This window comes from Balaenoptera musculus, chromosome 2 (assembly GCF_009873245.2).
Source record: "Balaenoptera musculus isolate JJ_BM4_2016_0621 chromosome 2, mBalMus1.pri.v3, whole genome shotgun sequence".
NCBI lineage: Eukaryota > Metazoa > Chordata > Mammalia > Artiodactyla > Balaenopteridae > Balaenoptera > Balaenoptera musculus.
Genome location: NC_045786.1, coordinates 146,444,308 through 146,463,224, shown reverse-complemented (window position 1 = coordinate 146,463,224; position 18,917 = coordinate 146,444,308). Strand labels below are relative to the sequence as shown.

General features: G+C 46.8%; 1 protein-coding gene across 4 annotated transcripts in view; it reads left to right on the top strand.

The window, feature by feature from the left end:
- DPF3 (double PHD fingers 3) overlaps positions 1–18,917 on the top strand; it is a 261,509-nt gene that overhangs the window by 132,130 nt on the left and 110,462 nt on the right. For all 4 annotated transcript variants that reach the window (XR_005018713.1, XR_005018712.1, XM_036842792.1 and 1 more), the window contains exons 4-5: positions 6,162–6,289; positions 13,005–13,100. Coding sequence is in view for 2 of the 4 variants with exons in the window: in XM_036842792.1 (XP_036698687.1) it covers positions 6,162–6,289; positions 13,005–13,100 (224 nt within the window). In the remaining 2 variants the exon portion in view is untranslated. The remainder of the gene's footprint in view (positions 1–6,161; positions 6,290–13,004; positions 13,101–18,917) is intronic.

Genomic DNA, 18,917 nt, shown 5'->3' with positions numbered 1-18,917 from the left:
AAGCTTCTTGCTCCTTGGTGTAAGTTGATGTATAAACCCAAGGAAATGTGATGAGATTAACTCCTCAAAATAATAAGTGGCCAGAAGAGAAAACTGCACATTTGTATTTTTAAAGAAAAACTAGCGTCGGGTGGAAAAAGAAATCTGAGCACTCGTGATGTAGCAGGAGGATTGTCTGCCATTGTCTGTGGGGTTTCTACCTCCTTTGCACCATAACTCTATCTCCAGGCTCCTGCGTCAGAGAGCACCCGTGATGGATGGACGGATGGATGTGCCTTGTCAGGGTGTTTCACCACGATCTCCCTGGGGGCAGTCTGTCTGTTGGCAGAGCGCAGCCTCCCCAAAGGTGGTATCTCTTGCAAACTCGACAGCTAACAGACAGCTCCTCTCTTTGTATACGTCCCCAAAGAAGAACTGTCTTAATCTGTTTTTTATATGGCATATTTTATTGTAATCCATATATGACTTGCAGGTTCCCAGTCCTCCATCCTGAGGCAAAAAATGCACGAGGAGTCAGAGGCGCCGTGAGCCTGTGACATCCAAGCGTTTGCATTTTTAAATGACCTGGGATTTAATTACTCACCGTGCTCCCATGTTGCACTTTCAGCCTCGTCTTGCCTGCATCCTGTTAATGAGCTCAGTGGTTCCAACGACCCAGTGGAAGCCTTGCATTTGGTGCATTGGGTGGCAGGCTTGGGGCACCTGTGTCAAAAGCCTGTGGCTTTGATCTCCACCCGAGAGGATGGCTGCCCTGTCCACAGCCCTGGGGAGAAGCCATTGCTCTTCACTGGTGATTTTTTTCTTTCTTTCTTTTTTTTTTGCTTTGCTTTTATTTGTGCTTTCCTTTCCTCCCTCCCTTCCTTCCTCCCTTCCTCCCTCCCTCCCTCCCTCCCTCCCTTCTTCCCTCCCTTCTTCCCTTCCTTCCTTCCTTCCTTCCTTCCTTCCTTCCTTCCTTCCTTCCTTCCTCCCTTCCTTCCTAGACTTTCTATGCTTCAATCCTTGTTTGTCTGAGAGGTTTTTTCTTATTTGGAAACTGATTTGCTTCGGCTTGCACAGAAGCTGTCTCTGGTGTGATGGATCGTGCTGGAAGTCACCCAAGGAGTATCTCTGTTCCCAATTAGAAGTGCAGGCAGTGCTGCGTACGGGGGCCCGGGGAGGTGGCTGGCTTGGGTGACAGCTGCTGCCGCTCCGGAGAGAGTACCGATCCGTGGGTTTGTATCCATGTGTATAAAATCAGGCTAATTTAAAGATGAATTATGTGTGTGTGTTTTAGGCCATTTTCTTTTAATGTTAAGTGTTTGATGGCTCCTGTCAGGTTATGCGGTCCCCAAATTTGTGGGAGGGTCAAAATGAATACGCTTTTAAAGAATTATTAAATCTTATATCCAGATGAGCTGTATTAGAATAAAACTGAATCAATGACATCCCTAAGGGCTCCACAGGGAGCGTGTCTAGGACGTGCATTGTGCAAGAGCTTGGACCTGTTACCTTATTTTTTCTTCCCTCTGGGACCTCCTGTGGTCTGGAGCCAGAGAATGTACCCTCTGCTGCTTTGTTGGGAGGGCACTGGTTAGCCTGTCACTCTGACATTGCAGGCTTTACCCATAGTGCTTTGAAACCAGGGTTTGCCAGGGGTCAGCTAGAATGTTGTTCTGGAATGGTGCTCAGCTGGGTATCAAGTAGACAACACTAAGAGCATATTTAACGTCCTTCCATTTTTTAGAAGCAAAATCATAGCAAATGTTGCTTTTAATTCTGTAAGCCTGTAGTGTTTACTACGGTAGCCACCAGCCACGTGTGGCCATGGAACACTTGAAATGCAGCTAATCTGAATTGAGATGCACTGTAAGTGTAAAATACTCACTAGATTTCAAAGACTTAATGTGAATAAAATAATGTAAAATGTCGCAATAATTTAAAAATATTGATTACACATTGAAGTGATAATGTTTTGGATATGTTGGGTTAGATAAAATATATATTAAGATTAATTGTACCTGTTGTTCTTTACTTTTATTAATGTGGCTACTAAAACGTTTAAAATTACATGAATGGCTTGCATTATATTTCTATTGGACAGCGTTGCTGTGCCATTAAATCAGAATCATTCAAACTTTGATAATAGTAACATGTAGCATTTAGAGGACACTGAGAACATCGCAGGCTATTTACTATATGATCTAATTTTGAATCTTGTTTTGAATAGAAAAAAAGCGAAGCAAAAATTGGTAAGCCTCCACTCTGTTTCTCACACTAGTTTTTGTGGGGATCTTTTCAGAGTTTCTTTATGCAGCGTATTACCATGTTTAATTCTCACACCAACACTATGAAATAGATACTATGATCATCCCCATTTAACATATAAGGAAACAGACTTAGAGGTTTAGGTAACCAGCCCGTGGTCCCTTGGCTAATACATGGCAAGGCCAGGATTTGACTCCAGGTGTTTCTGAAAGCAGAACTTCTATGAGCCAATAAAATATTTTGGTAATTAGGCAAAGGATAATGTCACTAAGTTTCTCTGTGACCCTGGGAAAGTCTCTGTGTCTTTCTGTGCTCTACTTTCCTCGTTAAGTGATTGGATGCTGTTGGGGGTCCCTTCTAGCCCTTCGAGTGTAGGAGAGCCCATTTCACTCTTCCCATTTTGCTTCTCTTCTCCCCCATGTTTCTGACCCTGTGCCCATCTCAGAGGATCAGGACCAGAGGACCAACAGGGTAGACTGAACGATGGGAAAGCAGGATGGAGGAATAGTTAGCAGGAGAGGAAGAAGGGGCAGTAGGGGGAGGAGCATGAGGGAGTTTACCAGTGATGGAAAATTCAGTGCTCTTGTGCTGAGTGCACACCCCATGGGGATGCTCATATAGAACAGAGCCCAGGACCTTGACACAGACCTGCCCTCAGCCTCAGCAAAGGTCTGCCTTTTATCTCAAAATATGAAAACTGTGGAGGTGGTCTAGGAGGGCAGTGAACATGCACAAAGGTTTGGGAAACGACTTTTCAGGGAGGGACCAGATCGAGGCAAGGTGAAGTCCATACAGCCTAGAGATTAGGTGAATGGGTTCTGAGGCAGATTGGGGTCAAGGCTGGACTTTGCCCCTTACCAGGTGTCTGATACTGAGCAAGTTTAAGCCTCCCTAAGCTGCAGCATCCTCATCTGTGAAATGGGATGATATCTGTGCTCACCACTTGGGTGGCGGTGGGGATTAAGTGATACATAGCAATAACAGCTGACACATTTTGAATGTTTGCTATGTGCCAGGCACTCTGCATGTACACAAACATATCAGTGCTTGTTGGGACTCAGCCTGAGCCTGCAAACTACTAATAAGAATACAGTGAGTGGGGCTCTTGTCACGATCTTAACCGTGTCTAGGAAAGATCCTCTGGCTGCATTCTTGTCCTGCTGTGTGGCTTTCGGTGACGTTACTTAACTTTTCTGAGCCTCAGGTGACTCATTTATAAAATGAGATGATAGGACTTCCCTGGTGGTCCAGTGGTTAAGACTCCATGTTCCCAATGCAGGGGACAAGGGTTCGATCCCTGGTTGGGGAACTAAGATCCCACATGCTGCACGGTGTGGCCAAAATAAAAAAAAAAAAAAAAAAGAAAAAGGAAATGAGATGATTAAAGCAGATGATTTGTAAGGCCTTTTCAGCTCTAAAATACTGTGCAATTCTGGAAATAGGATTTATTTAGTGTTGAGAAGGCTAAGGGGGATACTAAAATGTGAACTTCATAAATAAAAAAATATATATGGTTATTATAAATCTGAGGGATGGTGAACAGCTGTTCTCTTTTGGCTGAGGACAGGGCATGAGGCAACATATTTTAATTGTTTTAGATTAGACACTTGGAAGCCTTTTGTGACTTGGGAGAAGGACTAATATGTCATTGGAGCAGGCTCTGGAGCTGCACACTCTGAACTCACCAAAGCAGACAGTTGGCTATTTTTCTGTGTGATGTAACTTCACCACACAGCCCTTCCTTGACCCCCGATCTAAAGTAGACACCGCCCCCCGCACTGTATTCTTTCTTCACATTTCACCCTGTTGCTTTTCTCTGTAGCACTTATGACATTTTGTAATTGCATATTTATTTTGGACTTAGCATTTAATGTCTGTCTCTTTATTTTTTTTTTGAATTTTATTTAATTTATGTTTTTATACAGCAGGTTCTTATTAGTTATCCATTTTATACATATTAGTGTATATATGTCCATCCCAATCTCCCAATTCTGTCTCTTTAGATTGTCAACCATCTAAAGGCCGGGTTGGTCGCTATTTGGTTCACCTCCTATGTACCTAGTTCTAACACGGTGGTCGTCACATAGCAGGTGCTCAGTAAATATTTGTTGAATGAATAAGTGGGTGAATGAGTTTCAGAGGTGGTTGATTCGGGGGTAGTACTTTTGGATGGAGGTGGATCCTCTGCTTGCCTTTTTTGGTAAGAAAATCCCAAAGACCTTGTCTTTCAAGGGACTTGAGATACTGTTTCTCCTTCCCACCATCATCTCCTGGGGGCTGGTCATGCATGGGTGTGAGTTTCTTCAGTTTTAATGGGCTGCCTGAGCACCCTTTCTTATGGGCTGGCCAGCCTGCGTCTGGCTCTGGTGGAGGAGATAGAAGGGGAATGTGGAGCTCCATTTGAATAAAGGCCAGTGGAACGCGGGTTGATTGTGCTGGTTATTTCTGTTTGTCCCCCCAGATCAGCATTTTGCCCTTCTTTACGCTGCCCTGTGCCCCAGGAAGCTGACCTCAATGGCTGTATCAGTGAGGCTCCCTTGCCCTGTGGCTTCTGGTTGAGCTTGGCCAGTGGGAGGGCAGAGCAGGAAGACAGGGCAAGGAGAGAGAGGTTGGGTGTGTGTACCCGGGTTCTCTGGCCCGAGAGCCTTCCATGGCTCTCTCCAGGTCTTGCAAACACACTCTCTCTGTCCCTCCAGGGATAGCAGGGCTCCTGACCCCCCACTGTTAACTGCCCTGGTGCTTCCCCATTCCTTGTCCCCTAATTCTTATCCACACGTCTGTAAACTCCATACAGATGGGCCATTCGTTCCCCTGACCGTTTGCTCCGGCACCACCCCCTCATGGTCTTGCACCCATCTTACCTGATACAGGGTAGGGACTATGCATCTAGTCGCAGGGGGTATGAAGTACAGGGTCCGGGGAGAGGTGGGAGGAATATTTTGTAGTAAATCCGAGTATGATCGCCTGTACCTGAGGTTTCTGTTTTTAATGAAAAAAAACCCAAAAAACAAACCAAAAGACCCTCAACCACCCTCCTTTGGGTTCGGAGTTGGGGGAATTCTTGAGAAAGGGGTTCAGTTTCTCTCTCCGATTTCTCTCATGGGCAGGGCCGGCTCTGGCTGCCACTGCTCAGGTGGCCCCATGATCTCAAGCCCCACGAAGCCAATCAAACTCTGATGTCTTCAGAACAAATGCCCCAGTGTGCGGGCACTGCAGCTCCCAGCTGCTGATCAGGGGCCTGTTAGGCATCTGCTCTCGTTCTTTTTCTTCCCTGGGCTTCAGAGGCCTTTACTTCCCTGGTGGGTTGATAAGAACAGCCTCTCTGAGGTTGAAATAGCTTTTCATGGAGCAGACTGGAGCTGGGCAGCCAGCATGGCCGGGGGGAGGTCATGGAGTTGGCAGATGAGAGTTGGCATAGAGGGAGAGGATAATAAAACTTGAGGCCGACATTGGTGCACCGCTTTAGAGTTTTCAAAGTGCTTGAATGTAAAGGAACACATTTATGCTCCACAAAATGGCCTGGTGGGGTGCTGGGCATTGTCACCCTCACTTTGTAGATGTGCAAAAGGGCTCGGGGATCCTTGAGTGCCTCGCCCAAAGTCACAGAGCCAGAGGGTGGCAGAAGCAGGACAGAGACGCAGGCCGTCTGACCCCGTGTTCTTCTGGCGCCCCTTCTGCCCTGTCTCCGCCGTCTCTGAGGCAGCAGGCAGGGCTGGGCTCTGGCTCTGGGACTGTGAACTGGAGATGGAAAAGCTGAACTCCAGTGTTCCTGTTCGGCCCGGAGGAGAGATCGCAGGCATCTTGAATCCTTGCCGGGGGCTGCGGTTCCCGCATGCCCTCAAGGGCCACCCTTCCTGTCCCTCCTTTCTCTCCTGTTTCCAGTGGCCTGACACTGCTTTCCTGTCCTTGTTTTTCAGAAGTGGAGCTGCCTCTGAAGAAAGATGGGTTCACCTCAGAGAGCACCACCCTGGAAGCCTTGCTCCGTGGTGAGGGGATCGAGAAGAAGGTGGACACCAGGGAGGAGGAAAACATCCAGGAAATACAGGTATTTGTGTGCTTGCGGGACGGGTTGGGGGGTGGCCCCCAAGCATCACCGTCGTGCGTCCGGAACTCCAGCCCCAGCTCTGGTCGTCCTCTCAAGGGCCAGGGCTGCGCCTCAACTTCCCACCACAACTGGGAAGCTGGCCTTGGTCTCCCTGTTAGTCCACTCAAAATGTAATTTTGGAGCCTACTGTGTGCCAGGCACCGTGCGAGGTCCTGGGGACACAGTGGTGAGCAAAACTGACCACGTCCCCACCTGCCCCGGGAGCCAGCAGCCACAGCCCAGGCTTGGAAAGCTCGGTTGTCTGGGGCAGCCAGCCCCCGCAGGGATCCCCACTGCACCCCTGCCTCACACCCCCTCCTCAGCTCTAGTTCACCGGCTGTCTTGTCCTTCCCCAGCACCACCCACCTCTCCTTCAAGGCCAGTTTAGAAGTCATCCCCCAGGCAGGGTTGGTGGCTCCCGTCCCCATGTGTTCACCACCCTCTGTGCACAGCATGGCCAAGGCCGCCACCACGCAGGGTCACCACGCAGGATTACAATGGTGCGTGCGCTCTGACGGTGTCTTATTTATGTGTCTTGAGTCCCCATTGTTGAATCCAATGGTTGGCACAGAAGATTATAATAATATTAATGAATACAAATATGAAATCGTAGTTTTTAATAATTAAACATAATGAAATTATTAAAATTAAATTACATTTGTATTACATTAATACTTTATATTAAAATTATATATTTTATGTTATACATATATTATACAATTGCATATTTATTAATTTTATATCCAATCTAATATTTACATATTAATTTATTAACATTGTAATTAAATGACTACCAGTAAAATGTTAGGTTTGCTTCGTCAGTACCACAGTGCGTGGGTTCCGTCGAGTCAGAGACCGTGCCTTCGTGTTCACTGTTGTACCCTCGGGGCCTTGCATGTGCCCAGCAGAGTCTGGTCTCAATAAAGGCGTTGAATGAGTCAGTGAACGTGGCCTCCTTCTCCGCCATTCCTGCGTTCAGATGAATGGTCCAGTCTTTTCCGTTTGGTCGTCACAACATGGCTTATATTTGTTCCCTCCTCTACTTGTCAGATCTACAGCCCTAGTAAAGATCCTTATTGACCGAAACCTTTATATGTCTGACACACCTTGGAGTTGTCTTCGACCCCTGTCTTTCTCTCACACCCAATATCCATTCATCAGGAATCCTGTCCACTGTGCCCTGTCAACACAAATCCAGAGCGTGGCCCCTTCTCACCACATCCACCGCTGCTGCCCTGGTCCAAGGCACTCACATCTCCTGTCTGAACGGTTGCGATTGCTTTCTAAGTAGTGCCCTGCTCGTGGCTGAGAGGGGGCCTTTCCTGTGCTCAAACCCTGCACTGGCCCCTGTTCTCCCGAGAAAAAGTCGCGGCCCTCTCACCTCTCTCTGACTCGCTGCCTCCTCTCTTCCTGGCTGACTCAGCTCCAGGCACACCGACCTTCGGCTACTCACGTACACACCAGGCGCGCTCCACCTCCGGCTGTGCTCTGGCTGCGTCCTCTGCCTCACGGCCCTCTCCCCATACGCCGGGCTCTCACCCTCACCGTTTTCAAGTTTTGGCTCCTGTCTCTTCTTCTCTGTGAAGTTTACCCTGACCACTGAAAGTAATACCACATCCTGTGCCCTCTCCGCCCCGCAGCACTCCCGACTCTCTTACTCTGCTTTCCTTTTCTTTTTCTTTTTCCCCATAGGTTTTATCAGCATCTAACATACTTCATAATTTACTGATTTATGATGCTATTGTTTATTTTCTGTTTTCTTCTAGTAGAATGTAAACTCCTCAAGGGCAGGAATCTTTGTCTCTCTTGCTTGCACCCCTTTGTATCTCAAGACCTAAACAGTACCTGCACATAGTAGGCGCACAATAAATATTTATTGCGTGGATGCACGAGTGAACAGATTCCTGTGAGTTGCCCGTCTCCAGTCTGTCCCCTCTCCACCATGTCCTACTTTGATAGCTGACCTTTCACCCCAAAACACAGTGCTGCTTGGGCCATGCCCTTGTTTAAAAAACTTGGCTAAAACACTTTTGTTTCTCACTAAATAAATCTAAGGTGATGAGTGTGATCTTCTTGGGCCTCCTCTCTCCGCTCCTAACCTAGTTTTCAGGCTTATTTCCCACGATTCCTTTACTCCCTCTGTTCTCCAGCCTCCTTCCCTCCGTGCCTCTGGTCATGCTGTGCCCTTTATCTGGCGTGCCTTTTCTTCCATCACCACGTGTACAAATTCCACCCACCTATTAGGCTCAGCCCTGATACCACCTTCCCCATGAAGCCTTTCTTGATCACCCCCCACCCCCTAGTTCTCTTTTTACCGCTGGCATTTAGGGCACCTAGTACTTTCTTTTTCTTCTTCTTCTTTTTTTTTTTTGCTATTCATGTATTATCCCCCATTTTTGGACTTTTAGATCTTTGAAGTCACCGTCTGTCCCATCTGTATTGCCTGTTAAGAGTATTTTTGCTCAGTTGGGGTAATTTGACTGAGTCAATGGGTGGGACAGAACCATTGCCCAGAAGCCTTGATGCTCTAGAGACAGGCAGCCCTTTCCTTTTCGAGCTGGCGGTGGGTTCGAGTCCTTCTCAGGCAGCATTGGGCCAGTATACGGGTTGTCATTGTTGAATCATCATCATCACCATCATCCCCGATGTAACCAGAATGTCTACTATATGCAAAGCATGGGCCTACCACCTGCTGTGCTAGAAGCCGAAACCAGGACCAAAGCCAGATGAGTTTACATGTTTTTATTGGCTTTGATTATTAAAATAAAGTGCACATGTAACAAATGGACTGTTTTGTTCATTTTTCCATTCATTCATTCATTCCATCAAAGTTTATTGAGTGCTTCCTCTGAGCAGGCATTGTGCTGGGCTCTGGGGTAACAGGGAAACCAAGAGAGACCTGTCCCCTCTTCTCATACTTATTTTGTAGCATGACATACAGACAGAAAGCAAGTAAACGAACAAGTAAAATAACTGCATTTCAGGATAAATGCCATGAAAAGAACAGAGTATGAAGGCTCAGTACAAGAGGAGGGACAGATTCTAGGTAGCATCCTAAGGGAGACAAGGGCTATACCCCGGTCCTGTGAGATGAGAAGGAGCCAGCAAAGTGAGGAACCTGGGAAGGGCTTTCTGGGTGGAGGAACAGTGCTCTTGAAGGCATCGCGATAGTTCTGAGCACGTTGTGTGGAAAGAACAGACAGAGGCTGGTGTGGCTGGAGCAGGGTGCCAGGGAGGGAAGGGCTGGGGAGGCACTTGGAGAGGTGGGCAGGGCCAGACCTGCAGGAGGCTGTTGGATTCATGGGACATGAAAAAGGAAGCCATTTGGAGGATTTTAACCAGGGCAGTGAATTTGTGTTTCCTTAAGACCCCTCTGGGTGCTGCATGGAAAGGAGACTGGATGCAGGGCCAGCAGTGCAAGGAGGGAAGTAGGAGAATTTTGCACTCTTCCAGCTGGAGATAATGGAATCTTTAAAGAGGAATTCCTCTGATACGCAAAAAAGAAAAAAAGAGGAATTCCTTCTTTTTTAAAAAAGCACAACCACAAACGATCATTATCATCACCGTAAAGACTGGTTAGAGTAGCAGGGAGCAAAGTTGTTTTAAAATGTGTCTATTTTCCAGATAATGTCCTCGGACAGGGAGTGCAAGTGTGTCACGGGGGATGAGCTGCATCTCTAGTGGGACACCCCTGCCCTTCATTCCTAATACAGGATGGTCCCTCTGCTTCCTGAGCCCTGAATACGGGCTTTGTTTGTTAGGAACTCCTGGCTTCTCCCGAGTTGTGTAGAGAGGCTTCTGGTGTCAGGGCCACGTCGCAGGAAATGCAGAAACACAGGAAATGCTGCTGTCACATGTGAGGCCTGGGGCTCGGACCAGAGGTTCTAGAGACACAGGGAAGCCAGTGGGAAGAGGGAGGGAGAAGTCAGTTTTCTCCGGGATGTTGAGGCTGTGCGGCACGTCTAGGGACTAGTGCAGCTGCCTTCACCAGCTTTCACCTTCCAACCCAGAGTCCATATTGCAGGTAATAAATACCTTCATAATAAAAAATGAGAGTGGCATCAGAATTGCGCTGAGATGCCAGAGGCAATGATCTTTAAATTCGAGACACTTGGAACTTACCATGATTAACTGGCTTCAACACCCAGAGAGTTTGCAAGATGGCTATACAAACAGCAACAGTTGTCGTAAGAACGACACCTTGTATTTATGCTACGTCTTTTCACCAAAGGCTGCAGAGCGTCTGACTTGTCATTGTCTCACTAGTGTTCCCCCCTACGGTTCAGGAAGCCAAGGCGCAGGAAGGCTAGGACGCTTGCTGTGGACCCGGGCCAGCGTTTCCTAGCTGTGGGCCAGAGGTCGTGTCTGGCAGATGCCGTTGCTTCTCTGTTAGGTGGCTAAGGTTGGCCCAGAGAGCCTAAGTGCTATCAGCTGATGGCTTCCCATATAAACCTGGTAGAGAAGCCAGAGAAGAATTTACTAGACCTATTTTGAGTTCTTTGGGAGGATTTGGCAATTAGCAATATCCTGACCCCTGCGATGGGAATGGAACTCTGACAAGAAGGCAATGGGAGAAGGTCACTGGAAACTCACCCCTGGGCTTCCTGCTTTGAGGACAGGCCAAGGGCATTGTCCAGGAGGCCACTGGAACAGTGATGGTGATACCAGAAGTCAGTACCATGCATGCTGCTTTCTAAGTCTTTTTTAAAAAATTATTTAGCAGCATGAATTTTTTTTTTCAATTTTATTAATTTTTATTTTTTGTCTGTGTTGGGTCTTCATTGTTGTGCACGGGCTTTCTCTAGTTGCAGTGAGCAGGGGCTACTCTTTGTTGCAGGGTGCGGGCTTCTCACTGCAGTGGCTTCTCTTTTTGTAGAGCACGGGCTGTAGGCGCGCGGGCTCAGTAGTTGTGGCTCATGGGCTCTAGAGCGCAGGCTCAGTAGTTGTGGCGCACGGGCTTAGTTGCTCCGTGGCATGTGGGATCTTCCTGGACCAGGGCTCGAACCCATGTCCCCTGCATTGGCAGGCGGATTCTTAATTACTGCGCCACCAGGGAAGTCCCGCTTTCTAAGTCTTTTCATAGCTTGTGTGATTGTCGCACTATTACCACAAGGATGGGTGGTTGCTGTTGTCCTGTATAACTTGGTGCCCACCCACCTTTCTAGCTTCATCTTAGGCCAGTCTCTTCCTGAGCCACTGAGCTCTGGTCACACTGGCCTCTTCAGGCTCTCTGGACAAGCCATATTCCCCTCCCTGCTTCAGGGAGTTTGCTCATGCTGTTCCCTTTGCGTAGAATACTTTCCCTCCTCTCCTCCCTTTGGTCCCTGTTCCCAAGGTTAGTGTCTGTCTATCCTTTACATCTCAACTTCCTTAGTTCACTTCCACAGGTAAGCCTTACCTGACCTCAGATTAGGTAAAGGTCCCTTCTAACAACCTCTCATAGCACCTTGAACTTGCCTATCACTGTTTTCATAGCAGTTGTAATTATATGGTTATGTATGTTGTTTGAATCTGTCCTTCCTTCATTAGACTGTAGAGTCCCCTTGGGGCCAGGACTGTAGCCATTTTTTGGCTTATCTAGCACAGTACCTGCCGTGTAGTCAGCCCTAGACAAATGTTTGTTGATTGAATGAATGAGTTCCTATTTTATAATTGGGGAAACTGAGGCATGAAGCGATGATGACTCACCCAAGGCCACACAGTGAGCTTATAAAGAAGCCCCCAGGGCTCCTGACATGGAATCCATGGGCTCCCCTTCCCCTTATCCCACTTCCACTCTGGGGGGCTGGGTCCTCTGCCACAGTCTCTTATCCCTCCCTTAAACCTAGAGATACGCACCTTACTTCCCCTTTCCTCCCCTCCGCCAAAGCGAGTGAGGTGCTCAGGTCCTATAGGAAGTACTGCAATATGCCTTGGAATTCTCAGACACAAGGGCTGAGAGAGAAATGGGAAACTCTGAGCTGATGAACCTGACCTTGCTTTGGTCGTGGATTCTGCTATATGATCTTGAGCAGTCGAAACTGTTTTCAGCCTCAGTTTATTTACCTGTAAAATGGAAATTGGATTCTCTGCTGCAGGGTGACTCACGGGGCTGTTGGAGAGAGAGAACTAAATTTATGATCTTTGAGCTCCATTACAAGTAATGTGCTGTAACGAAAATCCATTACTCTTAAAAAAATAACAATGGAAGATTATGAATAACACATTCATGTCAAATTCTGGTCAGATGGAGAGGAAGTTACTTGTTTTCATCAAACAGGGCAGGATTCCAGAATGCCAGGGAAAGGAGAAACATATTTTCATATATTTGAGGTGGCCCTTTAGGAACAAAAGGAAAATTACATGAAAGTAAGTTTTGACCAGACATCTTGGGCCCACATAGAAGGGTACCCCTACCAGAGTATTCTCTTTTTAGAAAACATTTCTTGGGCAAAAAGAGTTGAAAAAGGTCGGTGTTCTAGGAGGAGTCGGCTGGAAGGGTCCCAGGAGAGAGAGTTGGTACCGCCAAGAGCTCCAATTCCTGGCCAGCATTTTGGAGGCCTAGCTTCCCAAGCCACGGCAGCATCTTCACTGTGTTAAAAAACAACACCAAAACAGAACACCCTCCAAATTACCCTCTGATGGTTTTCTCCTTTGCATTTTATTTGTCAACGCTTCTATTTTCTTGTCATTTCAGAGGGTTTTGGAAAATGATGAAAATGTAGAAGAAGGAAATGAAGAAGAGGATTTAGAAGAAGATATTCCCAAGCGGAAGAATCGGACCAGAGGACGGGTAAGCCGTGAGGGAGGAAAGAGATCAGGGAGGCCAGGGCCTGGCAAACAACTGGTCCCTAGATTCAAAGTCCCACTGCAGCTAGATAGAGGGTGTATCCATGGTCTTCCTTGCAGGACACCCAGAGAGGAAACCTCCAGAAGAGTTCTGCTTCTCAAGTGATAGCCTGCAAGAGTTTAGAGCTGGCAAGAGGGAGAGAAGAGGCAGACGGTGCCCCGAGGGGATGGTGCGGGTCTGGGGAAGGTGGAGGTTGAGGTGTGGGTGAGGGTGGGGGATGAGGAGAACGTGACTGCTGTCCCCATTCCTCAGTCATAGAACAAGGCGGGAAGTGTCCCGTCCCTGGGGCTGCCCCAGAATGACAGGGTCAGGACACCTGCTTTGGGGTATGTTTCACTAGGCAGAGAGTGGAAGCAAACTGGGAAAGCATGGGGGCCGCAGTTGATGGTTCCCAAGCCAGTGTGGCAGGGGCTTTGGAGGCCTGTGGGCCTGGAATGTGACAAGAAAAGGCCAGAAGCCTGGGGAATGGCAGAGGGGAAATCCATGGTGGAAGGAATAAAAATATGAGGGTGACTCTTAAGCGGAGGGAGCCAAGCCTGAGTGGTGCTCTCTGGAGTTCGGGGTGGTCCTCCAGAGTCCTCACGTTCAAGCCCAGAGGGGTTTTCTGTGATTACCTTCAGGGGTCTGCAGGAGTATCTGACAAAAACCAGATGAAGCGGGACCTGCGGGGATGAAGTGCTGCTTTCCATCTGGAGAATTAACTCTCTGAGGCCTGTCTGGCTCCTTCAGGCTCTAGGCGGGATGCTTACCCCTCCCGTGGACGAGAGGCTAGTCCTGGATGCCCTCCGAGCTTGGGTCCAATGATAATTATGGCAAGCCTCTCTATTCCTGTGGTTCTTGTGTCTGCGTACACATCAGAAACACCACGAGAGCCTATCGAAATGCAAATCTGCAGGACCCACTCCCAGAAGTTCTGATGTAGGAAGTCTGGGGTACGGCCTGGAGAGCTGTATTATAAGCAAGTTCCTAGGTGACTGGTGCAAGCGGCCTAGCAGTGCCCATGCTGAGCTAAGATGCTCCGACTTGGACAGGAGCTGGAATTTCTCAGTCTGGACGGGGCGGTCCTCTGATGCTGCACACCTTATAGCGTCACGACTCAGCTTCAGCCATGATCAGTGTTTTGACACTCTTGTTTAATCTTTTCTTTACTCTTGTTTAATCTTTTCTTTACTCTGGTTTGCATGTTTGTGGGATTTGTGTGTGTGTGTGTGGAATATTTGAATGCAAGCCCCTAGACATTTTTTCATTTAACCTGTACATACCTCAATGTATATCTCTAACAGGTATCATTATCATACCCAATAAAAATAACTATTCTAATATCTACTATCCAGTCCCTGATCCTTTCCCCCTGATTTTCTCAAAAATGCCTTTTTATAGTTGGTTTGTTTGAAACTTAGGTCTCTTGTATTCTATAACATACTTCTTCCTTGCTACTCCCTACCACATACATATTTTTTTTTTCTCCATGCCATTTATTTGTTGAAGAACTTGGGTGGTTGGTCTTGTGGAATTTCTCATATTCTAGATTTGGCAGACTGGTGGTGTTTGAGGTGTCCCTCAATCCTCTTTATCTCCTGAAAACTGGTGATCTGATGAGAGACTTGATTAGATTTGGGATATTTGTGCGTGTGTGTAAATATTTTTTGGTGGGGCTAGACTCTTTCTTAGGTGTGATGTGTGCTTCTTATTGCTTCACATCTGGAGGTGTATGCTGTCCACTCGTTCTGCTTTCAGTAGTGGTAAAATTGATCCGTGGATTTGGGTGTTGTCAGCCAGATCTCTCCTTAGAAAGTGCCCCATCACTTTTTCACCTAATCATCTTAGTGGCCCCTGATGAACTTGCCTGGACCCATGCCTTCTTTGGGGGTTACAAAATAATGGATATCTTATTCCATCATTAAAGGAGGCTTTAGAATGTGGAGTTTCTGGGCCTTTTGTGAACTCCAATTGCTGTGTACCTCCAGGCCTGCTTCCAACCCTTGTCTCAGCCCAAACCAAACTTACTCGAGTAGATGATGGAGAATGGTCGTCTTTACATCTTCTCCACTCCCAACTGAAATCTAGGCATTGAACTTGTAGTCGGCAAATACGAATTGGGTGTCTTCTCTGTAAGAACACCAGCAGAAGCGGCAGCAATAGCCATTTGTACTTACTGTATACTTCCTATACATCAGGCAGTGTGATGAGCTCTTCCCAATAAGAGCTACGTTACTGGAATACACCACAGTGCATCATAAACACGATAGGTCGATAGCGATATCATAAACACGATATCGATAGTGACAATAGGTCCTTTATACTGCATTCTCTATTTCTGCACAGTCCTTTACAGCAGCCACTGGCCACATGTGGGTGGCTACCAAGCACTTGACATGTTGCTAATTCAAATTGAAATGTGGTGTAGGTGTAAAATATTCACCATATTTCAAAGATATAGTAGGAAAAGAATGGTGAACATTTCATTAATATTTTTATATTGATTACATATTGAAATGGTAATACTTTGGATAGACTGGATTAAATAAAATGTATTACTAAAATTAATGGCATCTGTTTCTGTTTTTACTCTTTTTAAAAAATGTGGCTACTGGAAAATTTAAAATGACATGTGACCCGCATTATATTTCTCTTGGACAGCACTGCTTCTTTCATTCCCATACGTGGGTATTATTACTCCTAGAGAGGTTAAGGAACTTGTTCAAGGACATCCAACCTAGTAAGGAAGAAGCTAGGACTTGAACACAGGTCTGTGCTTTTTCTACTGGGTCACACGTGGCCCAGTGCCCAGCATGTGGCCACTGACCATTTTGTTGAATGAATGAATGAATGATGGAAAAAGAACAGAAAGTCATATTTCAGATTTATGGGAGCTGAGAAAAGGCCTGAACACAGCGAGGGGGCTGGATGGGGCCTAGACTAGCTCTGGGCCCACCCGAGGCTGGCTAAGGGGCAGTCAAACGGCTCTACGTTGTGCAGTGACATTGTAGACATCCATGGTGCGAGCCATGGAAGGACCTGGAAAGTGCAGGTGAGCCTACCTGTGCTGGAATAAGGTATGGAGCTGCTTAACCCACAGGCTCAATGAAGCTACCCTTTAAGGTGTATTCAAGCTGCCACTGGCTCCTGGAGGACGGTCACTCCGTTTCTGTTGTCGGGACTGAGAGGCAGTCTGAGGCTGTACATCTCAGTATGTGGCCCTTGGGCTGCAGCATCAGTGTCACCTGGGAGCTTGTTAGAAATGCAGACCCCCAGACTCCACCCTAGGTGGGCTGAATTAGAGTCTGCAGTTTAACAGGACTCCCAGGTGCCCTGTGTGTTCATTGAGGAAGTCAGGGCTAAGGTAGTAATGACAAGAACAGTCTCTGCTTTGTTTGAACCGTGAGTTCAAATCCCAGCTCTACCACTTACTAGACTTTGGGTGGTTTAGGTAACCTCTGTGACCCTGACCAGATTGAATAAGTATGCTGGGTCTCAGTTTCTTCATCATTAAAATTGGGGTAGTAATACACAGCCAATTTTGAGTGCTTAATAAAGGCTAGATATTATTAGGAGGGTGCAAGCAAAGGGAACAACTCTCAGAACCTTGACAATGGAGATTCCCTGAGGGGTGAGAGAAATTGCGACCCAACAATGAATAATTGTATCTGTGGTAACTTTAGCCCAACAAATCAAAGCTCTTAAAAGTTCATGAAATTCCTGTGAGTCATCCATGTGAGTATTATCAATCAGTTGATCAATCAGTAAGTGTTTATGATGCACTGTGGTATAGTCCCGTACTTCAAACTTAATGTGCATACAAAGCACCTGGTGATCTTGTTCAAGTGCAAATTCTGATGCAGTAGGTCTGGTGGGTGGGGACTGAGATCTCGCTTGGTTAACAAGATCCCAGGTGATGCCAGTGCTGCTGGTCTGAGCACCTCTCTTTAAATGGCAAGAGTGTAGAGCAGTGGTTCTCAATTTTTTTTTTGGTCTCAGGGATTCTTTACTTACAAATTACTGAGAGCCCCAAAAGCTATTGTTCTGGTGAGTTATAACTAGTGATACTTCCCATATTAGAAATCAAAACAGAAAAAACGTTAAATTTAAGAATACACGAGCACACAGAGTGATGACATCATTGTGTCATGTAGCCTCTAGAAAACTCCACTGCGCACTTGTGAGAGAATGAGAGTGAAAACTTTCAAATAACATTTTAGTACTATTACAAAAATAGTTTTGACACTGGAGACTCCCTGAAAGGGTCTCAGGGACCTCCAAGGATCCCTTGACCACTATTTGAGAACAACAGGTATAGAGCAACTAGCTCTCTGCTCGGGACTGAGTCTGTCCCAGTTGAGAGTCTTTTAGTTGTAGGAAACTCAACAGCTTAAGCAAAAGTGGGAAGTATTTGAAAAGCCGCTGAGCCATTGTCCCATATTTGAGCAATTTTTGAAGATTCAGGAAGGACAAGATGGTGGCGGGGATTTAGGATTGGGAAAGAGTAAGGAACCCAGGCAGCTCTGGCCTCTACTTCTCCTTCCTTTACTCTTCTCTTGCAGGATCGCCTCTCCTGCTTCTCTGTGCATGTGGCCCCATAGTTCCTGAATTTATGGGTCCCCCAAGTGACCTGTACTAACTAGAGTCACTGTTTCCCAATTCAGAGTACCTTGGGGGTAGAATCTGATTGGCCCAGCTTGGGTCACATGTCTACTCCTGAGCCAGCCAATCAACGGCGGCCAGTAGGGCAGGGCTGTGTGGTGCAGTCATGGCAGCCATGGCCCACCAGTGTGTGAATGGGGAGGTGGAATGGGGAGGAGTGGAGTCAGGTGAGCAGTTCTCAGAGAGGGAGGATGGTTTCTTTTGGACATCAGCTTCAAAGTTTTCTGTAACAGATTCTGGAAAACTGGGCCTCCGCCTTCTACTGGCTCTGTGACTATGGGCAAATCATGAACCCTCTCAGAACCTGTTTCATCAAGTGCCAAATGGGAATAATATTACTTGGTTAAACTCAGATGGTATTGTAGGAATTAACTGAGCTAATATATGTGAAAGAGCTTTGGATGCTGTGTGCCTAGCATAGTGCTAAATGTCACGGGTTCATAATAACGTATGAAGTGCCATCTTTGCCCTCAAGGACCTTGGAATTAAATTGAGGAGAAAATGCTAATAGTCATGATACAATTAGAAAGCAGCAGGCTTCTGACCGTGCACTTACCAAATGCAATAAGAGTTCAGAGGAAAGAGCAATCAACTGGGCAAGGAGGGGAAATAATTTATTGAGTACTTCCTGAAGCCCTAGCTCTGTCCCCTGTGGTTTCACACCCCCTTATTAGCACTACAACAACTCTGCAATAAAGATGTTGCTATGCCCATTTTACAGATGAGAAAACTAACACTTAGAGAAGTAACTTGTCCAAAAACACATGCTAGTGTTTAAACCTATGTTTGTCTGACTTTAAAGCTGATGCTTTACTCCTCAGTGTGGCAAGAGGAAGATTCTTGGAGGTGTGGCATGTTAGCAAGGCTAAAGCATGGACCAGATGTGGATGGGCAGAGTAGAGGCTGATCCATGACCAGGATCAAGCAAAACAAAGACTTGGACGTAGCATCAGCATGAGGTGATCCTGGTAGGACTGGCAGTAGGTCGTCAGTGGATATGTCAGTGGGCTTTGGATGGCAGTGAATGAATGGATGACCATGGGCTCCCGTCCTTCACTCCTTTTGTCTAATTGGTCTGAGACTCATGCAGGATGGATTGGGTAGGGCAACGCAGAGGTA